The following is a 24,031-nucleotide window of genomic DNA, read 5'->3' on the forward strand; positions in this document are numbered from 1 at the left end:
TACACACTACACAACTTGCAATTTTCATCTTACATTTAGGACATTGGATATAAACTACTGATCCAGTTCGCCTCTACAAGGTTTTGCCACAAACTTCTTTGCTCTTCTATTCATCATAAAATAACTAATTTTCTGTTTTATTGACTCGCCAAATTTTAATCATTCTACTGTAATGCGATAATTCAAAGCTTCTGTTATTTGCCTTGCTGCTTTAAATTTTGTTTGTATTTCACTACTATAAAGTGCTACACTCTGCACAAATATTTTTAAGAAAATTTTTTTAATTTTGAAATCTATATTAGATACTAGAAGATTTTACTCTGTGTAAAATCTCTCCTTGCTTATGTCAGCTACTTTTGATCTCTATTTTAATTTATCCACTGTTTGTAATTTCATTCTGTAATTACCATAATTCTGTAACTTCTGATGAATTATGTTCATGTATCTCAATATTTAATTATTCATTAATTACATCACTTTTGTTTGATAGTTTTTTTTTTCAAACTGAGTTTCTCTCATAGCAATATATTCACACCATTCAGAATTTTTTCAAACTAATTTTTGGTCCCTATCTACAATAGTATTAATGGTGTTGAATTTTAACATTTTTATTTTTTCTCAGTTGCTCAAATTACATTACATTTACTTACATTTTCCACTTTTACATTTTACATCTTTTATTTTGAATAGTATGAGGAACAGTCTTCATTCCCTGGTAACATTGTTACCAGGGAAAGTTGATGGTGACTTTTTTTTAGGTGGTTCTGCATTTTTTGATGTTATATACTTTTTCTTTGCTGGTTAGTACTACTTCTGCTTGAATGCTTCTGGCAAGCATTTTTCATATATTGGTTTCCTTCATGCCTTTTGAATAACCAGCTATGTTACCAACAGCAACTATGACAAACGAAATTCCTGACGGATGATTAGAAAATACTACTGTTAAAACTATAAATGGTAAATTATTAGAGACTTCTTTATCTGAAAGGCCATTGCCCATTACTAATTTATTATAGGTTAATACAGTATCAGATCTTTTATCAAAGTAAACCTCTTGAATATTACTTTTTTCATCTTCTGAAACTTTTATATTTTAAAATTTAAAAAGAAACTCTGGATTGTTTAATTGGTATATAATTGCAGAAAAACTTATATAATTATAAAAATTTTATAAACTTAACATAAACTTTATAGAACTATTTTATAAGGTTTTTTAATGTAATCTTTTTGGCTTATTTTTTAAACAGAAAAAAATTCCATTCTGCATAAATAGGGTCATATACACAAAAAAAGCTGACAACACACTTGTAGGATTTTCTTGTCACATGACTTTTTTCTAATGCGTTGCTTACACATACACACAACTTAATTAAAAATATTTTTCATTTTATTTAAATACAATACTTTTATTTAATTCAATGATTCTAACTAAAGTGCGTGTGCATACCATATTTCATTTGTGCAGGTGTGGCGGTATTAGTGCCATTTTAAATAAATTTTTACATTCTTAAATATTTATTTATTTAATTCTACTGCTCACCTGTGATGTCACATTATTGCAGATGACTACAGCAGTGGCCAGCTGCTAAGTGGGATGTGGGGTGTGTAGGTTGGGTGGTTGACTGGGTTAAGACCCCACTTTGATGGAGAACAGATTTGTGGATTCAATGAGAAGCTAATAGAAAAAAACTGCAATGAAAAAGACGCACTGCGTACTGCCTTCTACAATGTTTAAAAATTATTACTATTTTTTTGAATGGGGTTGCAATTTAGCAAAAAAGTTACACAAAAAATGTTTTTTTTAAATTGTTCACAAAATATTAAAAAAAAAATGCAACAAATATAATCACCCCTTGTTTTTACTGCCTTCTATAACTCTTCAAAATTAAAACCATTTTTATGGATGGGGGTAAAATTAGCAACCTAGTTTTACCTATTTTTACAAACATTGTTTACTTTATTAATATTCACAAAATTATTAAAAAAAAATAGAACCTTAATTATGCAAAATCTGGAGACAATTTCGTTTCCCCCCTGTATCAACCAGCTCCTGGCTTTTGAATTAAAAATTTAGTAGCATCAATGCCCCATATATAGAAGTAATCTGACAAAGTTTGGTCAAAATTGGTCAAATAGTTCTGGTGATATAAGGTGATTTACAGGCCAACATACATATGTACACATAGTTTGTCACGGAAATTTCAATTCCATTTTTTGGTTTTTTGGGCTCCTTATGGGTCAATATGTCAAGATACATTGAAAACTGGATATGCCCAATTTTGATTGTCACCATGCTTTCCATTTTGTATAGCTATAGCTGCCATATAGACGGGAAAGTAAAATATTTAAACTCCAGAAGTAAGCATTTGAAAAAATAGCATGCCTATTGTTTATTATCAACATATAAATCATCAGCTGAGACCTTTTTGGTTATGGGTTGTATGATAATGGTAACAGCAGAAAGAAAACTACAATGTTTGCTCTCTACATCAGGTCTCACGCCCTGTTTTTGAGGTCATCTGAAAATAATTTTTTATCTAAATCCTTATTAAAGTATTCAGAATGTTATACTTGGACTATCCTAAAAATAATTACCAACCTAAATATTGGTAGAAATTAATTGTAAAAAATAAAAAAAAACTGACCTACCTGTCTTCCATGTTTCAGTCAGTTAGTTAGTGATGGTTAATTAAGTTACAAACATCTCTACTCTAAGCATTTCATTTGTCCACCCCTAGATAGCTGCAAAATAACTATTGGTAGTATAATCTCTAAAAGAAGATGTAAAATTTTTTAATTTTTTACAAAAAATTAATTGAAATATTTGTATTATCATTTTAAAACAATAAACGAAAAGTTATGTTGTTAGATAATAACACATTTGGCAATATTTAATTATCTTAAAATAAGTTTATAAGAGATCTCTTATGGTAATTTAAAAAAAAAAATAAATTAAGTTTTTTCTTGCGCATTTCCCATTAATTTTTTTCCTACTCATTTCCCATTAATTTTTTTCCTACTCATTTCCCATCTATATAGAAATACATTTCTAATAAAATGTGTGAATATTTAATTTTTAAAGAAAATCTAAGATTGCAATGTGGTTTGAGAGTGTTACTCATATTTTAAGTGATCTGTTATTGTCATTATTCCATTATTTAGTAGTTTTTGACACTTTTAGATGTTAGTCACATCCCTTTGAATTTAGATTATTTTAAGATGGGAACCTGAAAATAGCTGCTGACATGTCACTTTTTGGAACAAACAAGTAGGTTGGATGGATAATATGGTTTGATGTAGTGGTTTTACTAAATTTCTCATTGAATGTTTAGAATTATGAAAGTAAAGAAAACATTTTTATGCAGTAGTTATTTTTTCTCCAAAATTTGAGTTGCTGGAACACCTATCCCCTCTGCCAAAGACAGAAAATCTTCTCTTTTAAGTCATTGTTATAACTTAAATAGCTACATAGAGGTAAGAGAACCCCTAAATAACTGAACTTAAGAGAACGTATAAGGAGAATGAAGAAATTTAATTTTATTAATTAAAATTAAATAAGTTTAGGGTTTAAAATATTTTGCCAGTGACTTAAACAATTGTGTTGTTTCAAAGGAAACAATTTGTGTTAGTTGGTTTTATTTTACTTCTTAGTTTCAGATGCTTCCTAAGGTAAGTTGGATTTGTTGGTGGTAATTTCAAGACAGTAAATCTATCTAGTATTTTATAAGATTAAATTAAACTATTACCAGGAATCTTATATCAAACAGAGGTGCCAGAGTATTATATTCCATTATACATCAAGTGGTAGGATTATGTATGTTTAAAAAAATGTGTTGTTAGCTGTTTCATTAGGATTTTTTGTAGGGGTATGAATAATAATGTAATTTTTTAGCAGGGGAATGAAACTGCTTTAACATTATAACCATAAAATTAGGTTAAATGCTTTTCTTTACTTTGTTACTACCAGATTTTTTCATTTTGATTATTTTTGGTTAGTATAACCTTTTTTTCTGTCTATACAAATAAATAATGAACAAGTGATCTCTGCTGGCACGTCACTGGTTTTCCTTCCATTCTCTACTTCTTCATTACATTACTTTTCCACATGACCGTAAACTTAAATAAACCATTATCATAGAAAATGAGCTTTTTTCTCACCTTCATTTTATTAAATATATTTTCAATTAGATACATAATAAAACCTGTAAGAAAATTATACCATGTTACTCATATTTTCATTACTTATATAGAATTAGTTGGATTTATACAGAAGAAGATAAAAGTTTTACTTAAAAATTTTATTAATTTCAGTTTGATGATTTAGATTATAGTTACTTCTTTTAGGTTTTATATATTTAATTTTTATTTTTTCCTTGTTGAGCGTGAGTTTTGTAGAATTGCATGTGTAGTGATAGATAATGCCTAACTTCTCTACTCCTGTTTTATGAAATACTTTAACAAATCATTCATTGACTCATTTCTGTGTTTAGAAAATTATGCATCAGGTACTGATTGTGGAATGGTGAAGTCTATGTTGTTAATTGAATAATTAAATTAGTTTACGTAAAATACTATTAAATTTTAAAACTAATTGCATGTGCTAATGAATTATTTCTAATTTTTATTGACTGTATTTTTTAAAATTAATTTGATAATTTAATTATATCATTTAATTAATATGATACTTAATGTAACTGGTGAAAATAGTTAGTGTTGCTTGTATTAGATTTTGTATAAATTTTCTGTTTAATATTTTAATGTTCAGTAACAAATATTAGATGTAAAACTGAATGCAATCAGTTTTTATTAATGTATTTTATATATTTACCAAAAAGAAGCTTGTAAAGTAATTACATGTTTATATGACATATTAATTTATACCAAATTTATTATTTTTTGTGCTAATTTTTGTTATACAAATATGTAGACAATATTTCATAACACTAACTTGCACTCACATCTTACTCACATTAATACTGTATAAATTCAGTTGTAATTAAACATAAAACTTTTAATCACATGATTTAAAGTGAAACTGGACAATTTTATTTAAAGTTCGAGGTACTTATTATACATACATATGTAGTTTGTTACTGTATGCAGTAATATTCTTCTTTTCACAGAGAAAAAAGACGGAAGAAAAATTAAAAAAAAATCAAGTACAGAATTAAAGAAAAATCAGCATGTAAATGGTAACAATTATTTTGTTCAGCATTTAAATGATATATGCTTTTTATTTTATTAAAAAGTAGGCCTATAAATATAAATACATTATTGTGATATATATGTATATGCATAATTTTTTCAGTTACACAGGATTATTTTTATGAAAATGATTATTAGTGTTTTAAATTTTTCTTTTTTATCGTATTATTTACTCTTAAAATGTAATTTCATAGAATAAATCTTTTATCTATTTATCAAAATAGATTTATTTTTTCTTACCTAAATATTGCAGCTTACTAAAATGACTTAAGCAAGCAAAAAATTATACCTGGTTTTTTATGACAGTTTTTTTTAATACTACTTTTAACTGTAGCTTTTATATTTGTCACCATATAATACACATATGGATGTATGCATGTGTTTGTTTTGACATTTCTTGCACAAGAAAGGAAGGAAATTAAGAGATATTGGTCTCAGTGTCCAAATTACAAGTATTGTAATTTGATTATCAGTAAGCTTTGTATGATTACTATTTAAGCTGTATAGGTGTGCAATAATTCTAATTTTAAATAAAATTCCTGGTTTGAAGTTTTGCAGCTATATTTACACAATGGGTTTTTGGTAGGAGAATTGCTCTATGATAGATATGTATAACACTCAGTGCATGAATACACCTTACCCTATTATCTGTTGTTAAGTCGTAAGGGGCACATTCCTGTGTTGAGCCAGTCTGAATATTATTTCTGGTTCTAAGTTTACAACACTATTTTTATTTGATATCCTATCAGGATATTAAATTGCATGGGTTAATAAGTTAATTTAGTTTCATTGAATTTAACTAGCAATTTATAATTAACCATTCTGTTATTATGATGGAAGCATTAGAGCTACATTTTCTCAGGTTAGTGTATAAAATTTCCAGTCTCTGAAATATTGATTTAGGATTACTGTAAAATTCTTCAAAATCAGAATGATTTAACAGAAACTGATCAAAATATTAACATTTTAAAAATAGTTTAGACCAATATCTGATTCTTATATTCTTATAAATACGACATGTAGCTCAATAAAAATGAAATCTTTTAATACATTGAACAGTATCAATTTTACAGTACTTTACCTTTGATAAACCATATGTAGATGATGAGAGTATTAGTTGATTTTACTTGTACATTAAATTGGATTCATAACTTTTAAAGATGATCACGATTATCAAAAAAAAATTTTTCACCATAAATAATATTGGTTAAGATCGTTATCTTGTAAATTTTGTTTTCCATGGTGAATTATTAATCTTGAATGCATCTTCTAAATAGTATTTTCAATTCTTATTTCTGGCTTATTGTTTATAGTTTGATCCCTTTACAGATTAGTTGTGTCAGTAAGGTGATGTTTTCTGTTGTGCTTCTTCAAAATATGCATGTTTTTATTTAATTTTTGATATTTATTATTAATTACTAATTAATTAGTAATTAATATTAGTAATTTGATTAATATTAACTTGATTAATATTAGTAATTATTAATTACTGGTTTTTGTTTTCAATTGAAATAAAATTGCATTAGAAATAAGCAGGAGCAAAAGTTTTATGTTTTTTTTTTGTGATAAACTTTTCCTCCCAAATCTTGCCCATGGTTATTTATTAAAAGTTTAGGAGTACCATGTATTGTTAGTTCATTATGTGTTTTTATGAGAACCTTTATATACCTATTATGTAAGTTTATCTGTTAATATTCTTTTATTCCGTAATATTATGAAACAATATGCAGTTAAATCTGTATAAATATTTGTAGGATTAGCTGGAAATCTATCCTTAAAAAAAAAAGATATGAAGATACATACTGAGGAATGTATCCAATTTTTTTTATTATTTTCTTGATTGTAGGGGGTGATATACAGCTATATATAGGGGGTGATAAGCTCTATTATATAATAGTAGTAGATTTTGTAGATTTCCCTCCATTATTTAATTAAACAACCTTGGATTTTTAATGTATCATCTAACTATGAAAATCCTTCTACTAGTAAGAATTATAGGCTCCTTTTTTCTCAAATTCATTTTTTTTTATTGTAAATTTTTTAACCTATTTAATATTTAAAAATTTTTCTACACACATCTTACCCAAGCTCCTCTTGGCTTTCTGGTCTCCCTGTCAACCATGTTCTGCTGCTGTACAGCGTTCTACTTCATACAAGGGCTAAAAAATTTAATTGTTAAATTTTTTTTTATGATAGTGATGAGTTAAAAATTGAGGATTTCCATACTTTTTTTAAATTATTATTCATCAAATTAAAACATTTCTTTTGAGCAAAAATGCTTCATTAATTTTTTCCAAAATTGAAAAAAGTTAAATTTATTTTGGAAAGTTTATGTGTTTTGAAATTTATTTTTTTTTAAATATAGAGAACATTTTAACAGTGTTAAAATGAAATTTCACTGTGTAGTAGTAGTTTTGTGTTTTTTTCTGGTTATCTATTGACCTTAACGTATTTAAATTTTCTAATGCTGTGTTTGTATAAAAACAAATACTAGTGGATATTAACTGCATATGTCAGGACTAAATCTAAAAAAAAAAACAATTTTTATCTTTTATGTTCTCCAATCAAAATTGCATATAGTGCTTGAGGACTTACAGAAAAAGGATAACCAAAATTATACCATATTATGCACAGTAATAGTTTGTTCTATTTTTATTCACTACTTTATTACCACTCTGTTTGTTTTATTTTTTATTTTATAGTTATATCTTTTCAGAGTTCTGGATTTTGTCCAGAATTTCTTGGAAATAATAATTTGTATTAAATTTTTAAACACTGAAGAAGTATAAAAATAAAGTTATTACATATTATTCATTGTATTTTAAATGAAAGAAATTACTCCTTTTTGAATATGGCAGTTTTATTTGACAAGATTTGTAAATAATAGGTATTAATTAAAAATATTATACTAATAAATCTATTTTTTGTTTAAAGCAGAAAGTTGTTAAAAAAAGAAAAAAGTATTCCTAATGTTAAATTGTCAGGTTAGTGGACCAAAATTGATTTTATTTCCATTCATTAGTTTTCTGTTTTAATGCCAAATACATATTACTACAATAGTACGCCCTCTGATTATTAAATAGGCCTTCTTTAATAACAAAAAAATGTTACTAATTTGAAAAAGATTTAATTGTGTATTGATCAACCAGTTTTAAAACATTTGTATATCTTTTTTATCCCAATTCTTCCCATGTCTTTAATAAAGATAATAATATTTATTAAAATATTGGAAAATTTGAAAAAATATTGGAATATTGGAAAGATTCATTCTGACATTATTCATTGAAATTATTCTATTAGTTCTGACATTATTATTATTATTAGAGATTATTGGTATAATTTGTGGATAGTGTGATGATAAAAATTGTCCCTTAGTAAAAGACCCTTTGGATTGCATTATGTGTGTGAATAATTATTAGTGCAGAGAAATAAAAATCAATGTATGTAAACTAGTGTGCTTTCTCACACCAAGGTAGGTTGTGGAAATATACTGATGGAAATGTCTGCCGAGGGATTTGTATCAGTGGCATCCTGAGAGAAACCAAATTGATGACTTGTGTTATGTTAGAGGGTCTAAACGATGACCTCCGGTAATGCCCGTCAGGACTAGGAACCAAGGGATCTGTGTGACGACCAGGAACATTACAAGGCAGGGGTTAGGATATGCTTTTACACTATGAAAATTTCTAGCAGTTCTATCTTCAACTACATAACTGTAAGAAAATTGATGCTAATCACCTGATTTACTTGAGACGTTTTGCAACCTCCTTTCCAGTTGAATTCAGATGTGAGTTACACTGAAGGGTCTTAAGTATTCTGGGTGATGATCCTTTGTCGGTCACAGAATTTGCACGTAAGGTCTGTCTCCCCGGGTGCAGTTTATATTTACTGCAGTTTGTATTTAATCCCAAATTGTATGCCATATATCATGGCCTTTCATCACATTGCATATGGACTCAGATATGGTCACATTCTAGTGTACTGAAATTCAGCATGTACTTTCAAGCACTATCTGAATATTTATTGCACATACAATTATTATGAATATTCTCACTTATGACACCTTAAACAATCAGATGGGTATATTAATTTTGCTTGGTTCAAAGCTGTGTTAAATCCTAGGCTGTGAAGAAAAACTGATTTAACACTAAAGAAACCTTACAGTCAGCTGACTTTTATACTCATACTATTCCTTCTGATAATTCATCTTTTGTGAAACATTTGTTGCTGAAGGCTTGACAAAATGAATGGTTGACGGACAGTCATCAAAAAATAATCTTGTGTCTTATTAAGGTTGTTGCATTTTCACAGAAGTTGCCAGCATGAGACTAGTCACAATTAAGAAGTTGTCTGCCAGTTGTTGTTTACCATGGGCATACCTGGTTAATGATTGGTTACCCCTTGTCATCTGCGATTCTCCAGTATGCCCTTTCAACTGTTGCACAGTAGTGTCATCACATTCTCCTTTTTATAATAGAGCATATTCTCCTTAATATAGCATTGTTGCATGATTTAAGCTAGCGCACAAAATTGGTGGTAACTTAAGTGAGGTGTGAATTTAACTTATTAAAATAGTTTGGTTTCTAACTTTGATGCTCTCTGCAATCCTTGTGGGAGTTCTCTGCTATCCCTTCTTGATATCTTTCACCTTATTTTTATAAATTTTTGCTCATATATTTTAAATAGTTTTATGTACATTTGCAAATTTGTTACTATTTGATCATGTTCTAAATAATTAATAATAATATATCTTAATAATTAATATAGAAAACCTATGTTCTTGTATGATGTGAGTGTGAATTGTTTATTCTCATTTTTCTTCATTTTGTTTTTGAATAGGGTCCCTTTTTACATCCTTGTTTTATTGTTTCTTGTAAGATGCTGCTTTGAAAAACCTCTTGTTAACTTTTATGGCTATTACGTTTGTACTTTTTTGTAAATTTGTTTTTGTTTATTGGTCTGTACAGTGGCAGTTTTTATTTTTCGCATGTGACTATATCATAGTCACATGGAAAAATCACTGAAGCCTATCGCTTCAGTGATTCTCCCTTAAAGAAAAGCATTATTTTGGTATGATTTACGTATTCAGCGACTTCTCTTACTAATTTTTACACAGGTTATAGAATTCACTTAATAACTTCAACTGTTTAATAATTAATAACTTTGTTCTGTTTGTAAAAATTTGATTAATCTTATTTATTTTCTTATGATGGTACTAAAGAGTACAAAAAACACAATTATTTGTTTTATGAAATCTAACCATCTTATGAGTGAGTGTTGTTGGCTGCAGTGGTAACATGCTGGCAATATATTGGTAATATTGTAAGATAATTGTGTGTATGTATGACCTGTCATAAACAAAAAATAAAACATTAAAAATCAGTTATGGGTACATACAACTTGTTAAAAATTATTTGATGGAGATTAAATTGCTAATGGAAGTGGACAAGTGTATTGTAAAAATTGAATATTTGATTTTCAGTCTTTATGACTTTATAAAAATTGTGTTGTGAAGTGTAATTATCTATTTATTACCTTCTTAATCCATTAAGTAAAGTCATTTAATGAAATCCATGTTTTCTATATATGTTTTTAGAGATGCTTATAGTTTGTATGCATGTATGTTTAGTTTACTTAAATCAGTTTTCCTTGGTGCTTCGCAAGCAATTAAATTATTTCAGAATTGTTTTATTGCATTAAGAGATACATGTTATACTGCTTACATGTAAAACCAATTAAAAGAGATTGAGTAAAAGTTGAAATCAAAAGAAAGGTCAGGTTCTGTTATTTCAGATTAGCTGTGAAATAGTCCACTGAGTTATAGCAAAATAAGCTAAGTTCATTTAGAACTAGATTACTTGTTACGTGTTAAAGTTGACCACTTGTTTTGAAATTAATAGCATATCTTTAATTAAAGAACTTTTAATTGGATTACTAAATGATTGTTTGCACATACTATCTAGCTGCAATAAAATCAGTTAACAAATGTCCTTAAAGTTTTGATACATTAGTTAATCAAAATGCATAGTGTATTATTTAGCTTGACAGTTTAAAAAAAAAAAACTTGTATTTGTTAGTATTGTGTGCTTTTTTTTATCTAATACTATTCAGAAATATTTTCTTCTACGCTAGTGTAGAGCCTTTGTTTCTTATTTTTCCCATATATTCTGGCGTTCCCTGTTTGTGTAGTAAATATAGAGAAATTTTAATAAAACAAAAAAAATGTAATACAACAGAAATTATAATAAAACATTTATATTGCAATACTATTGGTTTATTAATAAGCAATATATTTTTTCCTTTTTTTTATTTATACTTTTCAAATTAGTTTTTAAGCTTTGGTGATATATTTATTTTTGTATCTATTGTTAATTTTCTCTTTATTTTTGTATTCATTATTGATTTTCTCTATGTATTAATGTCATGTTATGAAATACTTTTTCATGCATTTCTTCAGTGCACTTTATTGGTATATGCACCTAATTTTATTGGTATATGTTTCATCTAAAAATCAGGTCTTAGTTTATGTGATTTTTTTATTATCTTTTCAAATTTCTTTAAAATATGTCTTTTTTAAATTGATAAAGTATCATTGATAAAGTATCATCTTGCTTAAAAATTACTATTTCTTTTAGTGTTTTTCATTATTTAATGAATAAATTTGGGCTTTTGTTGTGTATTTATAGGTCAAGCATTCTTGTGTTAACACTTTTTGCATGTTTCATTTTTTCAAAATCACTCTATCAAGAAATTCTTAATGATAATATTGTTTGTTGAACTTGCTTCTAGTATATCTTATTATGTTACTAATTTATCCTATTATGTTTATGTTGTTATTGTAGAACTGTATGCTGGATTGTAAAACACATCAGTAACGTGTATTAGATAGACTACTGTATAATGTAATATATTGAAGAATAATGTGTTAACATTTTGTTACAATGCTTATGCTATTACTTTGCCAAGATTTCATCTTAGAAAAAAAAAAAAATTAATATTAATATTTACGTAATGGTTAATGTAACCATTAATATATGATATAATGAACCATTAATATATGATATAATGAACCATTAATATAATGGTTCATTATATTTTACTTATTAATTACATGACATACATGCAATATATTTATTTACAGTAATATTACATTATGTTATTACATTTTTACTAATGAATCTAAAGAAAATTAAAATGTTTTAAATTTTATTCTATTTTTATTTTGTATGTAAAACAATTCATAGGTGTCAATCGTGTTTCAACTATGAGAAGATTAGTTGAATTAAATGCTACCTCAAGTCTTGTTAAGTTAGTAGTACTTGTTCATAATAGAGAAATACAAGCCTCTGATACATTACTTCAAGAACTAATCTGGATTCTTGGACAGCTTTCACAAAGAGGTGAGTTTTTTCATACTATATACTTTTTCCATTTAACGGGAATTTATGACTTCTTCTTTTAAGTTTTATTTGTGTAGCAATTCTTTGTCATCAGTAGTGATGATATTTTATCATCAGTAATTATTACTTAATCATTAAGTAATTATTATTTTGCTCATTTTACGGTATCATTAAATTTGTAAGTATAAGGTTTATGTAAAGTTGTGCTGCAACTTCTTTAAACTATTATAACTTTTATTTTTTTCCCTTGGAGTGGCAATAATGGGGTGTAATATCAGGATTTTAAAAGAGAGGAGAGAGCACATACATGTAGTACTAGAAAGATTTTCATAAGTAGGTGTATGTTTTTGTATGAGTGCAGTTTATTGTATATATTGTTGTGCAATTCTTGTAGACCAGTTTTGGTAATGTCCTTTGTTTACATTTTTATAGTAAAAAAAATTTCTCAATATATGTACTTCCAATCAGTACTTTTTAAGGTGTAACAGGTAGATGTTAAACATCTTATACTGAAGAAGTTATACATATATGTAAGAAAAACCAGTTTTATGTAAACGTAAAAAACATATGTATATGAACAGTCTTAAGATGTGTAGTTTTTAATTTTTGGTTTATAGATTGTAAATGTACAGATATTTAGGTGTGTTAGTTCATGTAGAAGGATTATGTAATAGATTAAATGCATCTATTTTTACTCTTACTTTTATCTGTAGTGAAGTTCCTAGTTATAGCATAAGTTATCTTTTTCACTTCTTCCTGATTACTGATTCCTTCAATTATTTGTGTTTCAGGAGAGGGCTCAGAACCCTCTGGAGCTTAAAAGAGACCACCAGAATTCTTTTTTTTTGTTGGGATCTTGTTTATTTCATTGAGGGTTTGTGTTTTTTTGTTCATGGAATTCAGTATACCGGATCAGTTTTATCTAGCAATTATTGTTCTGGTATATTTATATATTATATTTAATGGTTTGCATTTTAGTACAATACTGTCATATGAAGTTCATGTCAAAAATTTGCTTTTTTAAAAATAATTTTGTTAAAATTATTGTTGACGAATTGATTTGAGGCACTTTCCTCTTAAGCCAACTGAAGTCAAAGAGGTTATATTTAAAGAGGCAGTTTCCTCCTAGTACCAATGCCTGTGTCTATTAGAGCAGAGCAAAAACCTATACTGAGGTGCCTAAAGGGAAGTGGGAGGCCAGCTTAACCCACAACTTCCAGAAAGAAAAAGGTAATTTCTTATACGGAAGAAGGGCTCTACAAAAACAATTAAAGAAATTAAAGAGGAATTACTGACTGCCCTTTGGAGCAAGAGGTCAAATTTGAGAATGAGGAATGTAAATGATACTAGGAAAGATCTGGTTGTTGTAGCAGATGACAAGGAGGCAGTTAGTCATTTCAGAATCTGTTGTTAGTAAAAAGTTGTGGTCAAGGTGGACAGAAACATAAAAGAAGGACCTGGTCATTGTCTATGATACAGATCATTGTCTGTCCAAGGAGGAGGTTGTGTTTCTATACAGGAGCAAAATACTGACTTAGATGAGATGACATTCAACTCTGAATACAGGTTTTTGTTCAAAGCTGGTAGAGTGTTGCCCAAATATATTATATTGTATTTAAAATTGGGCCTGTCTGTTTTAAAATTTTGTTGTTAAAGGCAGGTTTGTAGGTTTATTTGTTTGTTATGTGGTACAGGGTGATCTGCCAAGTTTTAATAATTGCAAATATTTTATGCTGTAAGTAACTGTATGTATGCAGTTTTTTATAGGAGAATATTAGAGGGTCTTTTTGAGACAGGTTTCTGATACTCATCATGTCATTGTTAAAACTTGTTGTTATTGATGGTCTTGATTTCTGTGTTGTTAGTTTGTATTTACAATATAGAGATCCCACTGAGCAACATTTAGAAAAGTGGGATAAAATTCTTGGTCTTGTTGGTAACTGTCCTATAGTACTAGGTGCTGATGTAAATGCTACTTTACCATAGTGGAGACACGGATGACAGAGGTGAATTAGTTGAAGGCTTTGTTGTGCTCTATGTATTAAAGGTCTTAATGTATTGGTAAGTCACTTACAATTGTTACTATTGTTATTACAATATTTGTTGGTGAAACGATATTACTGCTGATATGAATTTTCCTGGTAGGGTTAATGCTTGATCTGTTGTTGATGATTGTTCTAGTGATCATTGATTAATTATCTTTGAGATAGTTAGTAAGTGAAGAGACGCTTATAGGTGTAGTTCAGCAGGTGTGCTTCCTGCACAGGAAGGTGGACTGGCCTAAATTGGTTAATATTCTCTCTGCTAGACTCTGACTCTGACTCTCTGCATGACTTTGACCAAAGTCTGGATGATTTTCAGTTGGAAGACCTAACAGAAAGATTTTCTCTGGCTTTCATTGATGCCTCTGAGAATTCAGTTACCTGTAGTTCGGGTCGAGAGAGAATCGCCGCTTGGTGGAGTAGAGAGTTAGTTGTCTTTGTTGAAACAGTCCGTGAATAATCTCAGGAGAGTTGCTCAGTAGGAGAGTTACCCTGATCGGCAAGTGGTTTAGGTAGATGATATTGCAGGCAGAGGTCTGAATATCTTCATTTGGTCAGGATGTCAAAGGTATTCTTGGTGTTCTTTTATTAGATAGTAAGGAAAAATATAGATTCTTGAGATGTTGTGTTTAGTGTTCTAGGACATAAGCATAAGAAAAGTGTTCTTTTGTTAGCACTCTTGACCCAGCAGGGTGTTGTTTCTACTAAAGCTGAGATTTAAAATATTCTGTTGAATGATATATTGCCCGGATAATGTGATTTATGAAACCTTGTATCACCTGCGAGTATGAGAGGAAGTTGCTGCTTTTCACTCTGGTGTTTTATCTGCATATTTTAGTTTCATTGGACATTTCTTCTGGAAATTACACAGGCAGAGGTATGTTAGGTAATTTGCAGTTCTGGTAGGAATAAGGCCTCTGTTTTGATGGAGGTCCTTGTCTGTTCTGTCAGAATTTGTGTTGTTACTTTGACTAGAATTTTTAACAGGATGCCCTTTGCTGGCTGTTTCCCTGTTGTTGGAAAGAAGTTGTTCTTAAATTATTGTTAAAAAAGTGGTGATAAGACTCCACTGTGAGTTCCTCATATATATGCCTTTAATGCTCTTGCCAGTTATTGGAAAGTTTTTTGAGAAATTTTTTTTGTATTACTGATAGATTAAATTCTAGAAAGTTGTTGATGGATGATCAGTTTGGTTTTCGCTTAGGCAGGGGCATGAAAGATGCTATTCTTAAGGTTATTAGCATTGTTTCTTCTAGTGAGTCTGAGTATGTCTTATGTATCTTTTCTGACATATCAGCAGCTTTTATTAATTTTTGGTGGCTCTCTCCCTTCTATCAGCTGCAGAAGCATGATTTTACACAGAGTCAGCTGAAAGTGTTATAATTATTTTAGAATCATGATGTTGTTCTTCGAGAGGGCGCCTCAGAAATAGGAAAGATGTTATCTAAAGTCTACTTGCGGGATAGTGTTTAGAACCCTTGTTCTGGGTTGTATCGAAGAATTGATACAGTTGTGGTTACCCAGTGGATGCTATGTTGTCGGTTATGTGGATGATGGGCTTTTGCTAGTTAAAGGAGATTCGAGGAATGAGATTGAGTTCAAGGCAGCCAAGGCTTGCAAGATACTTCAGTTGTGGAGTTTGCAACATAAGATTTTGTTTAGCTCAGAGAAAACAGTGATGTGTAGCTCAAGGGCAGACTGGCTGTTACATGCCAACCTCGTGTATCAATTGCAGATCATCAAATTAGATAGGTCCCACTGTTGAAATATTTAGGTGTTATCTTTGATGAGAATTTTTGATTCAAGGAGCACCTTCAGTGTGCTGCCAGAAAGGCATGTAATACTTTCTTTGGTGTTTGGAGAGCAGTTCACATACAAAGCTGTAATGCTATATGTTGCCCTTACTGTCTGGGCTTATTAAATTAGGTGCAAATGTAATAAGGATTTTTTATCGGGAGCCTAGCATCTCCTATTGTTATCAGTGATTGGTGCCTATATGACTGACTCTTGAGAGAGATGGTCCTTGTTGTTTCTGGTATTAAGCCCATTGATATCCTTGTGATAGAGTGCAATTACCTTATAATGTCAAGAAGATACCAACTTAATTCTGGGCGCATAAAAGACACAGACAACCAAGATATTTCCATTTATGGCAGGTCAGGTAGACTGAATCATCCAATGGATGTTACACACATGGTAATTTTTTGATGTGAGAAGTATCCCAGTTGTTAGGTGGATTTTCCCCAGTTGGCATATTACAGTTTCTTTCTGGACATGGTACTTTTTGAGAGAGGTTTGCCAGATTTGGCTTGATTAATTCTGGTTGTGTCTGGAGTGTAGAACCATTGATGATGTGTGCATCATGTCTTATATGTCTACCCCATGTATGAAACTGAACATACCAAAGTAGCTAGTATCAATTCTGGTTTTGATGTGCAAGTTAACTGGAAAACTGAAAGGGAATTGAACATAGTTGCTGGCTTCCTGAGATTCTTAGCTTTGTAGAGGATGGCGAAGCAGTCTGATGCTGTTATGGTCGTATGTATTGAATAGCAACCCAAGTGGCTGAAGGGCCTACCTGGTTGCTGAGTTTGTAAAGATAAGAGTTTTGGCTTTGAGCCTCTATTAGGTAAGATATTTGCTGTTAGGGTGAGAAAGGATGTGTTAAGAACTCTGTGATGGAGCTGCAGTGTGGGAGGGTGTAGGCATTGACCTTGCTCTCAAAAGCAGACCAGAACAGGGAGAGATAGGGTATGTTTTTGCTTGAAGCTTATTAAATTGGTATATTGTATCTTAATGATTAAGTCAAGAGGACTTTGAGTAAATTAAATTGTTGAATGTAATTGTCATTATGATCAACAAGTGTTTTGTTGGTATGGGAATAGGATTTTATGTTTTAAAAGACTCAATCAACTAATGATCTGAGTACACAAATTAATTGAAGATAGATACAGGAAAAGCTTTTGTGTAAAAGGTAAAAGCTTCCGTGTTGGAGGAAGGTATGTGGATCATGCTTCTGCGAATCTGTTAATCTGATAGTTGAGGCTAAAAGGGTAGGAGGTTGTGATTGAAATATGCCATATGCAGGCTGTAGTAAGTTTTGTAAATATACTGATTGAAATGTCTGCCGAGGCATTTGCATTGGTGGCATTCTGTCAGATACCAAACTGTATAAAATTTAAAAAAAACTGTGTTATGTTATCAAGTTTCAAGGGTGTAAAAGACAATCTCTGATAAAGTCCATCAGGGCTAGAAGTGGCGACTGGGATCGTCATAAGATGGTTGTCTTCCCAGATAGGGGACATGATGTAAAATCATTAGCTATAACACACTTAATTATAAGTAAATAATTGCCAGGTTTTTTGAGGATTTTTTAATTTAGGATTTTGTCATTTCTATTTATAATGAGGACAGTATATCTTGAGTGGTTTAAATCTCATTCATTATCAGTTTGTCTTATCAATTTAAATTTTGTATTTTTCTAGTGATTAATAAATTAAATAATTATTTTCTCTAACTTTTGTTGCAGATAATAAATTTTCAATTAAAACAAGACTTTTGAATGGAGTCAGAGTATTTCATTACTTACTAAGATCTCATTTTTTCAGTCATAATAAAATGTTATCTCCTTTACTTCTAATTATGAAAGCTCTAGCCAAAAATGGTAAGTAATGTCCTTTATTTTAAATTGTCTATAATGTGTGTAATTTTTGTACTTAGGGTTAAATAGGCTTTCAATATTCATTTTGGTTTAGTGATACATTTATATTGTTGCATTCATGTAAATAAACCATATAATCTGAGCTTATTCAAATTCTGCCCAGCATAAATTATTGTGAAACCTTAATTCCTGATCCCTGTGGGAAATTTGTGGAAGAAAATAATGATGATTGTATGGCTGTGAAGTGTAAATAAAAGTAATCCTTTAGGAAAATTTATTTAGAAATTATTATACAGGTTTCCCTATAAAATTAAAAAAAAGTGTTTGTACGTTTGATATGATGCTGTATCATTGTTGCTATAAAGATAAGACATTTAAAAGTATTTGCAGTGGTTGTAATTGTTCATTATTTAATAACAGTGAAACATTACTATTTCAAATGACAGAATATAAAAATAAACATTGTCTGATAATGCTACATAAGTAAACTCTGAAATTTATAGGATAATTAAAATTTTGTAATATTTTAACCAAAAATTAAAATGAACAGATTGAAGATATAAGGATAGTAGAAAGTTTTTATTGTGGGCAAGATGTTTAATTATCATGTTTATTCCCTTGCAATTTGATGGTTGTGAAACTCTTGGAACAACTTTGAATAACATCTTGGAATGTGAAAGATTGTGAAATATTGTGAAATTTGTGGTTTATCCAAATATAAATAACCAGCCACATGTCAAGTAGAAAACTTCAAATGCATGCTTTGTAGACAAATTTCTTTAATTCACCATATATTAATTGGTCGTAATGACTGTAATTGTTTGTGGCTTAAAGATAGTATTAAGTTACAAAAAATAAAATAGAAAAATTAAAATGTGTCTGGAGGACTAGACAAACTAATAGCTAGAGGAGTAGGGAAATAGATTTTGAGTAATTAATAAAAGAAACTAGAGATAAACTTCTTCCATTGGGGGTTTCCTATACTCTGGTGAACTACTGTTGTAAGTTGTCAAAATTAATCAATTTTTAGGTAGTTATCAGATAGGAGATTACTTATTGTATTCACTGGATAGTCTGCGTCTGGCTGCTGTACTGAACGGACGTGTGTCGCTCTATTCGCATTCCTGTTCAGAGTGTAGTAGATAAGCAGTTCTTGTCTTAAATACACAACTGTATATTTTCTTGAACAATTATGTTGTATTTTTATATGCCAGTGTTAAATATTTTATTATATTGTAATCGTGTTTGATAAGAAATATTTGAAAATGCAGAAGTGCAATACCTGTGAGGGAGAATTACAGATTGATGGAACATACATTATTTGTCGTTTTTGTTTATATGGTTACCACTATAAATGCATTGGAATTACGGAGAATACATATCAGCGAATGTCGCAGAAAAAGAAAAAAGAGTGGATGTGTTGTGACTGTCGCAAGTCAGTCAAATCTACTGACAACAAATCAGTGGATTCGACTAAAGAAATATTAGATTTCACCAGTATTAATGAATTAAAAGTTATCATTTTAGAACTCAAAGCTGAAGTCAGAGCTTCTTCCAGTAGGACCGAAAATGAACTTGGTAGGCTATCCCTGTTCTATGACGATATTAAAAATGAAATTAGTGAATTACAGAAATCTAACAAGGATCTTCTCCAAGAAGTGAAACAAATCCGAGAAAGCGTAACAGAGAAAGATAAGAAAATCGCTTCGCTAGAAGAAAAAATCATACAGCTCGAACAATATGGAAGAAACAAAAATATTGAAATTCACGGGCTAAAATTATACCCCGATGGAAACCGTAAGGAAAATTTACATGACTCTCTTCAGAAAATCGCTGATAAACAAGATATTCCTTTCAGCTTGGACGGTGTGGAAGCGGTTCATAGACTACCCTACTAGGAGGAAGACTGATTCACCCCCTGATCATAGTGCAATTTAGCAGCAAAAAACGCGAGATTTCTGGATCAGCAAAAAGTGTGAGAAGCTAACAAATGATATGGTTCTTGCAGATGGAAGTCACAAAAAAGTGTATATTAATGAAAATCTAGTAAAATCAATAAAAGACTTACTTTATGAAACAAAACAAAAAGCGGGTGAACTTCAGTACAAATTGGTTTGGGTACGAAATGGTAAAATATTTGTTAAGGAAAGTGAAGATGTGTTTGCTATTAAAATTAATACTGAGGCGGATCTGCAAAAAATCAAGTGAGTTATATAAATTTGTAACTATGATAGCATTATCCCTAAGAGTATAATAAAATTGTTCCGTAATAATATTATTATGTACATTACATTCAGTTCTGCAAATGTAAGTTCACGTGTTAGTTATTTCTATATTTTTATTGCATTTTATATTTATCATATTCTGTTATTGATGACTCAAGATTCTTGGTATTACTGTTCCAATAGTATAAAAAAAGGAAGACTTTCTCTTAATTTAATTTTATGCCAATTCAGCAGCTGCTTTTCTATGTTTATACATCAGTTTATTTCTTAAAGTGAATCATAGTTTAATGAAAAATATGTTATTTTTAGAAACTGGCTTTAAATTGATAAGGATAATTGACTTAATGTTAATTAAGGATAATCTCAAAAATGTTATCTCTGTTATGGTGACGACATTGATATCAAATAATATGATACTGATATCATTAAGTTACACCAATTATCTTATTCGAGCCTTTGTTCTATCGAATATATGTTCTCCCACCCCTTTAACAAAATCGGTTATGCTGTGTTTTTGCGTAGATAAGACATTAGTCATAACAACAATTAGTATTAAATTAGTCTTTACAAATAAAATTTATATATTTCTAAATAAAATGTTTATATTATGTTTGGATACAAATTGTAGCTTATGTAATCTGTGCATTTGACATATTTTCAAATCTCTATTGAAATGGAAAACATTAATGAAAATAATATTTTTAATGGCCGGTTTTTGGCTATTGATAATTACTACTCGAACCTAGATGAATTTTCACAAGATTACTCCAGTTTATCAAAACTGAATATACTTCATTTAAATATTAGGACTATTCGGAGTCATTGGGATGAATTCTTGTTTCACCTAGGTAATAGTAACGTAGATTTGATAGTTCTATAATAAACATTACGGATAATGAAATAAGTTTAATTGATTTTTATCAGATTAATGGCTTTGACCCCTATCACTGTGTCCGGAGTATTTTAATTCTTTGTCGTAGCACACTCAGTGTTGAAAGATTAATGTTGGGTTTGACTGTCTCAAGTTGTGAACTATTATGCATTCAGGTTTCAGTGAAATTGGGTGTTAAGACCGATGATTTTACGATAATATGCTTTTACAGACCGCCAGATTTAAATGTACATGAATTTTTACATGATCTTGAAAATATTCTACATAATTGTAATGCGGTCTTAATGCGAGATAATGCGGTCTTAATTGGAGATATGAACATTGATCTTACTAAGGAAAATACTGTAGTTAGTTACTATCAAACCTTATTACATACAATGGGATTCATGTGTTGCATATCTGATATAACGAGGGAGGAAATAAGAGATGGGGTAATTGTCAGATCTTGTATAGATCACATTTTTATTGGAGGCTTTCCTGATTACGTTTTTTCTGGAGTAATTGAAACTAAAATTTCTGATCACTATGTGGTAATAGCAGATCTGTTGTACAAGAATTCATCCCAACGACCGATGGATGACAGTCTTGGTTCATTTTACTTAGATAATGCCTTAATTAGATATAAGTTAGATAGCATAAATATGACACCTTAGGTAATAAGATGGATAATAATCCATCTGCATATGAGAAATTCGTTGATATAATTAATTCTGTGTATAACAGTTCTTTAGTCCACAGAAATACTGATAGGATTAAAATTCAAAATAGAAAAAAGCCATGGATGACGGATGACATTCTAAATAAAATAAAGTATAGAGACAGACTGTTCAAAAAATGGAAAAAAGCACCAGCTAACCTGGAAAATCGAAAAGATTGCGTATTATATAGAAATAAAATTAATATTGAAATACGAAAAGCGAAGGAGATGTATTTTAATGATAAATTTAAAAATTTTCAAAAGAATGATATTAAGGGTAACTGGAAACTACTTAACTCTTTGATGGGGTTACCCTCTAAGCGTAACTTAATTAGACGATACTATAATTAAATATGTAAGCGGTACATCTAATGACGTGGGTAAGGTCGCTGCAGACATTATCGGTAAACACTTTGTAACTTAAGTAGATGATATTAAACATAATTGTATACATAAGTTCTTGAAATTCACGGGTGGCAATTGCATGCAGCTTGTGTCTTTTCATTTACCTTTAAGTTCTCCTAAGCAAATAGAAATCATAATTTCATCTATGAATGATAAAAAATCGCCAGGTGTAGGTGGCATACGGATCAAAGATTTGAAATATGTTGTTAATAAAGTCAGCCCTTTAATTTCAATTATAGTAAACAATATAATTAAATCAAGGAGGGTTCCTGATCTACTGAAGATGTCTATTGTTAGACCTATCTATAAAGCTGGTTCTTTTAAAGATTTAAATAATTATCGTCCAATTTCTATACTGTCATGTATCGAAAAAGTTTTTGAACGTTATGTCTCTATGCATGTTACTAAGTACAAGTACCTTGATGATAAATTAATCAGTGAAACTCAAAATGGTTTCAGAAAGAGGATTGGGACTAATGATGCTATAAATGATTTATCTGATTTTGTCAATATTAACTTAAATAAATGTAACCATGTAATCTTACTTTTTTTAGATTTTCGTAAAGCCTTTGATAAGTTAGACCATCATAAACTTCTAGATGCCCTAAATAAGCTAGGGTTTAATGGTCCTTTTAATAATATGCTACAAAACTATTTAAGTAACAGAAAACTTATTGTTAAAATTAAAGATAAATATAGTGATAGATACGAAACGGAGAGTGGCGTGGCTCAAGGGTCTACGTTAATGATATGTCTAGCGCGATCTCTAATTCACGTCTTTTGCAATACGCTGATGATAGTGTTTTAGCACTTGGACATAAGCAATTGGAAGAAGCAGAGTTTTTAATGTAAGAAGATTTTAATAATCTATTAAAGTGGCTTCATGACAAAGGTCTAATTATTAATGTTAAAAAGACTGTTGTTTTACATGTAAGATCTCCTTATCTTCGATCCCAAAGATCGATTATAAGAATAAAAATTATTTGTCATACATGTGACTGTACAAAAAATTACCACATAAACTGTAATTGTGAACATCTCCAGAATGCTGACAAATACAAATATTTGGGTGTACATTTTGACTCTTTTTTTAGATGGGATCACCATATGAAACATATATGTAAAAATTTAAGAGTGGTTGCTATGAAATTCCACCACATCTCACCCCTATTACCAATTCACTGTAAACGCTTACTCTATTCATCCTTGTTTGAATCTGTTATTCGATACGGCTTCTGCATGGGGATCAGCTGCAGAATATCTCATAAATAAAATAAATTTAATACAAAATAGGGTGCTCAAAGATATTGCTCGTTATGATTCTGATAACAATTATGACACCAATTTAAATAATCTTACAAGGTTTCTGTCAGCTAGAGGTCTATTTAAATTCTTAATTATTTTTAAGAACTTTTACAACAGTGAATACAGGGTAAATGTAGAAAGTGGAAAACAATTTGAGAGCAATTAGCTTTATTACAGAGATATATAATAATACTTATGG

At 29.7% G+C, this 24,031-nt stretch overlaps 1 protein-coding gene across 8 annotated transcripts in view; it reads left to right on the forward strand.

Annotated features, from left to right (window-relative positions):
- LOC142321672 (cytosolic carboxypeptidase 1-like) overlaps positions 1–24,031 on the forward strand; it is a 293,694-nt gene that overhangs the window by 130,935 nt on the left and 138,728 nt on the right. For 7 of the 8 annotated variants that reach the window (XM_075359948.1, XM_075359949.1, XM_075359947.1 and 4 more), the window contains exons 6-8: positions 5,124–5,192; positions 12,450–12,605; positions 18,177–18,311. In XM_075359948.1, coding sequence (XP_075216063.1) covers positions 5,124–5,192; positions 12,450–12,605; positions 18,177–18,311 — 360 coding nt within the window. The remainder of the gene's footprint in view (positions 1–5,123; positions 5,193–12,449; positions 12,606–18,176; positions 18,312–24,031) is intronic. The other variant, XM_075359952.1, reaches the window with a different exon arrangement.

This window comes from Lycorma delicatula, chromosome 3 (genome assembly GCF_047948215.1).
Source record: "Lycorma delicatula isolate Av1 chromosome 3, ASM4794821v1, whole genome shotgun sequence".
NCBI classification, from domain to species: Eukaryota; Metazoa; Arthropoda; class Insecta; order Hemiptera; family Fulgoridae; genus Lycorma; species Lycorma delicatula.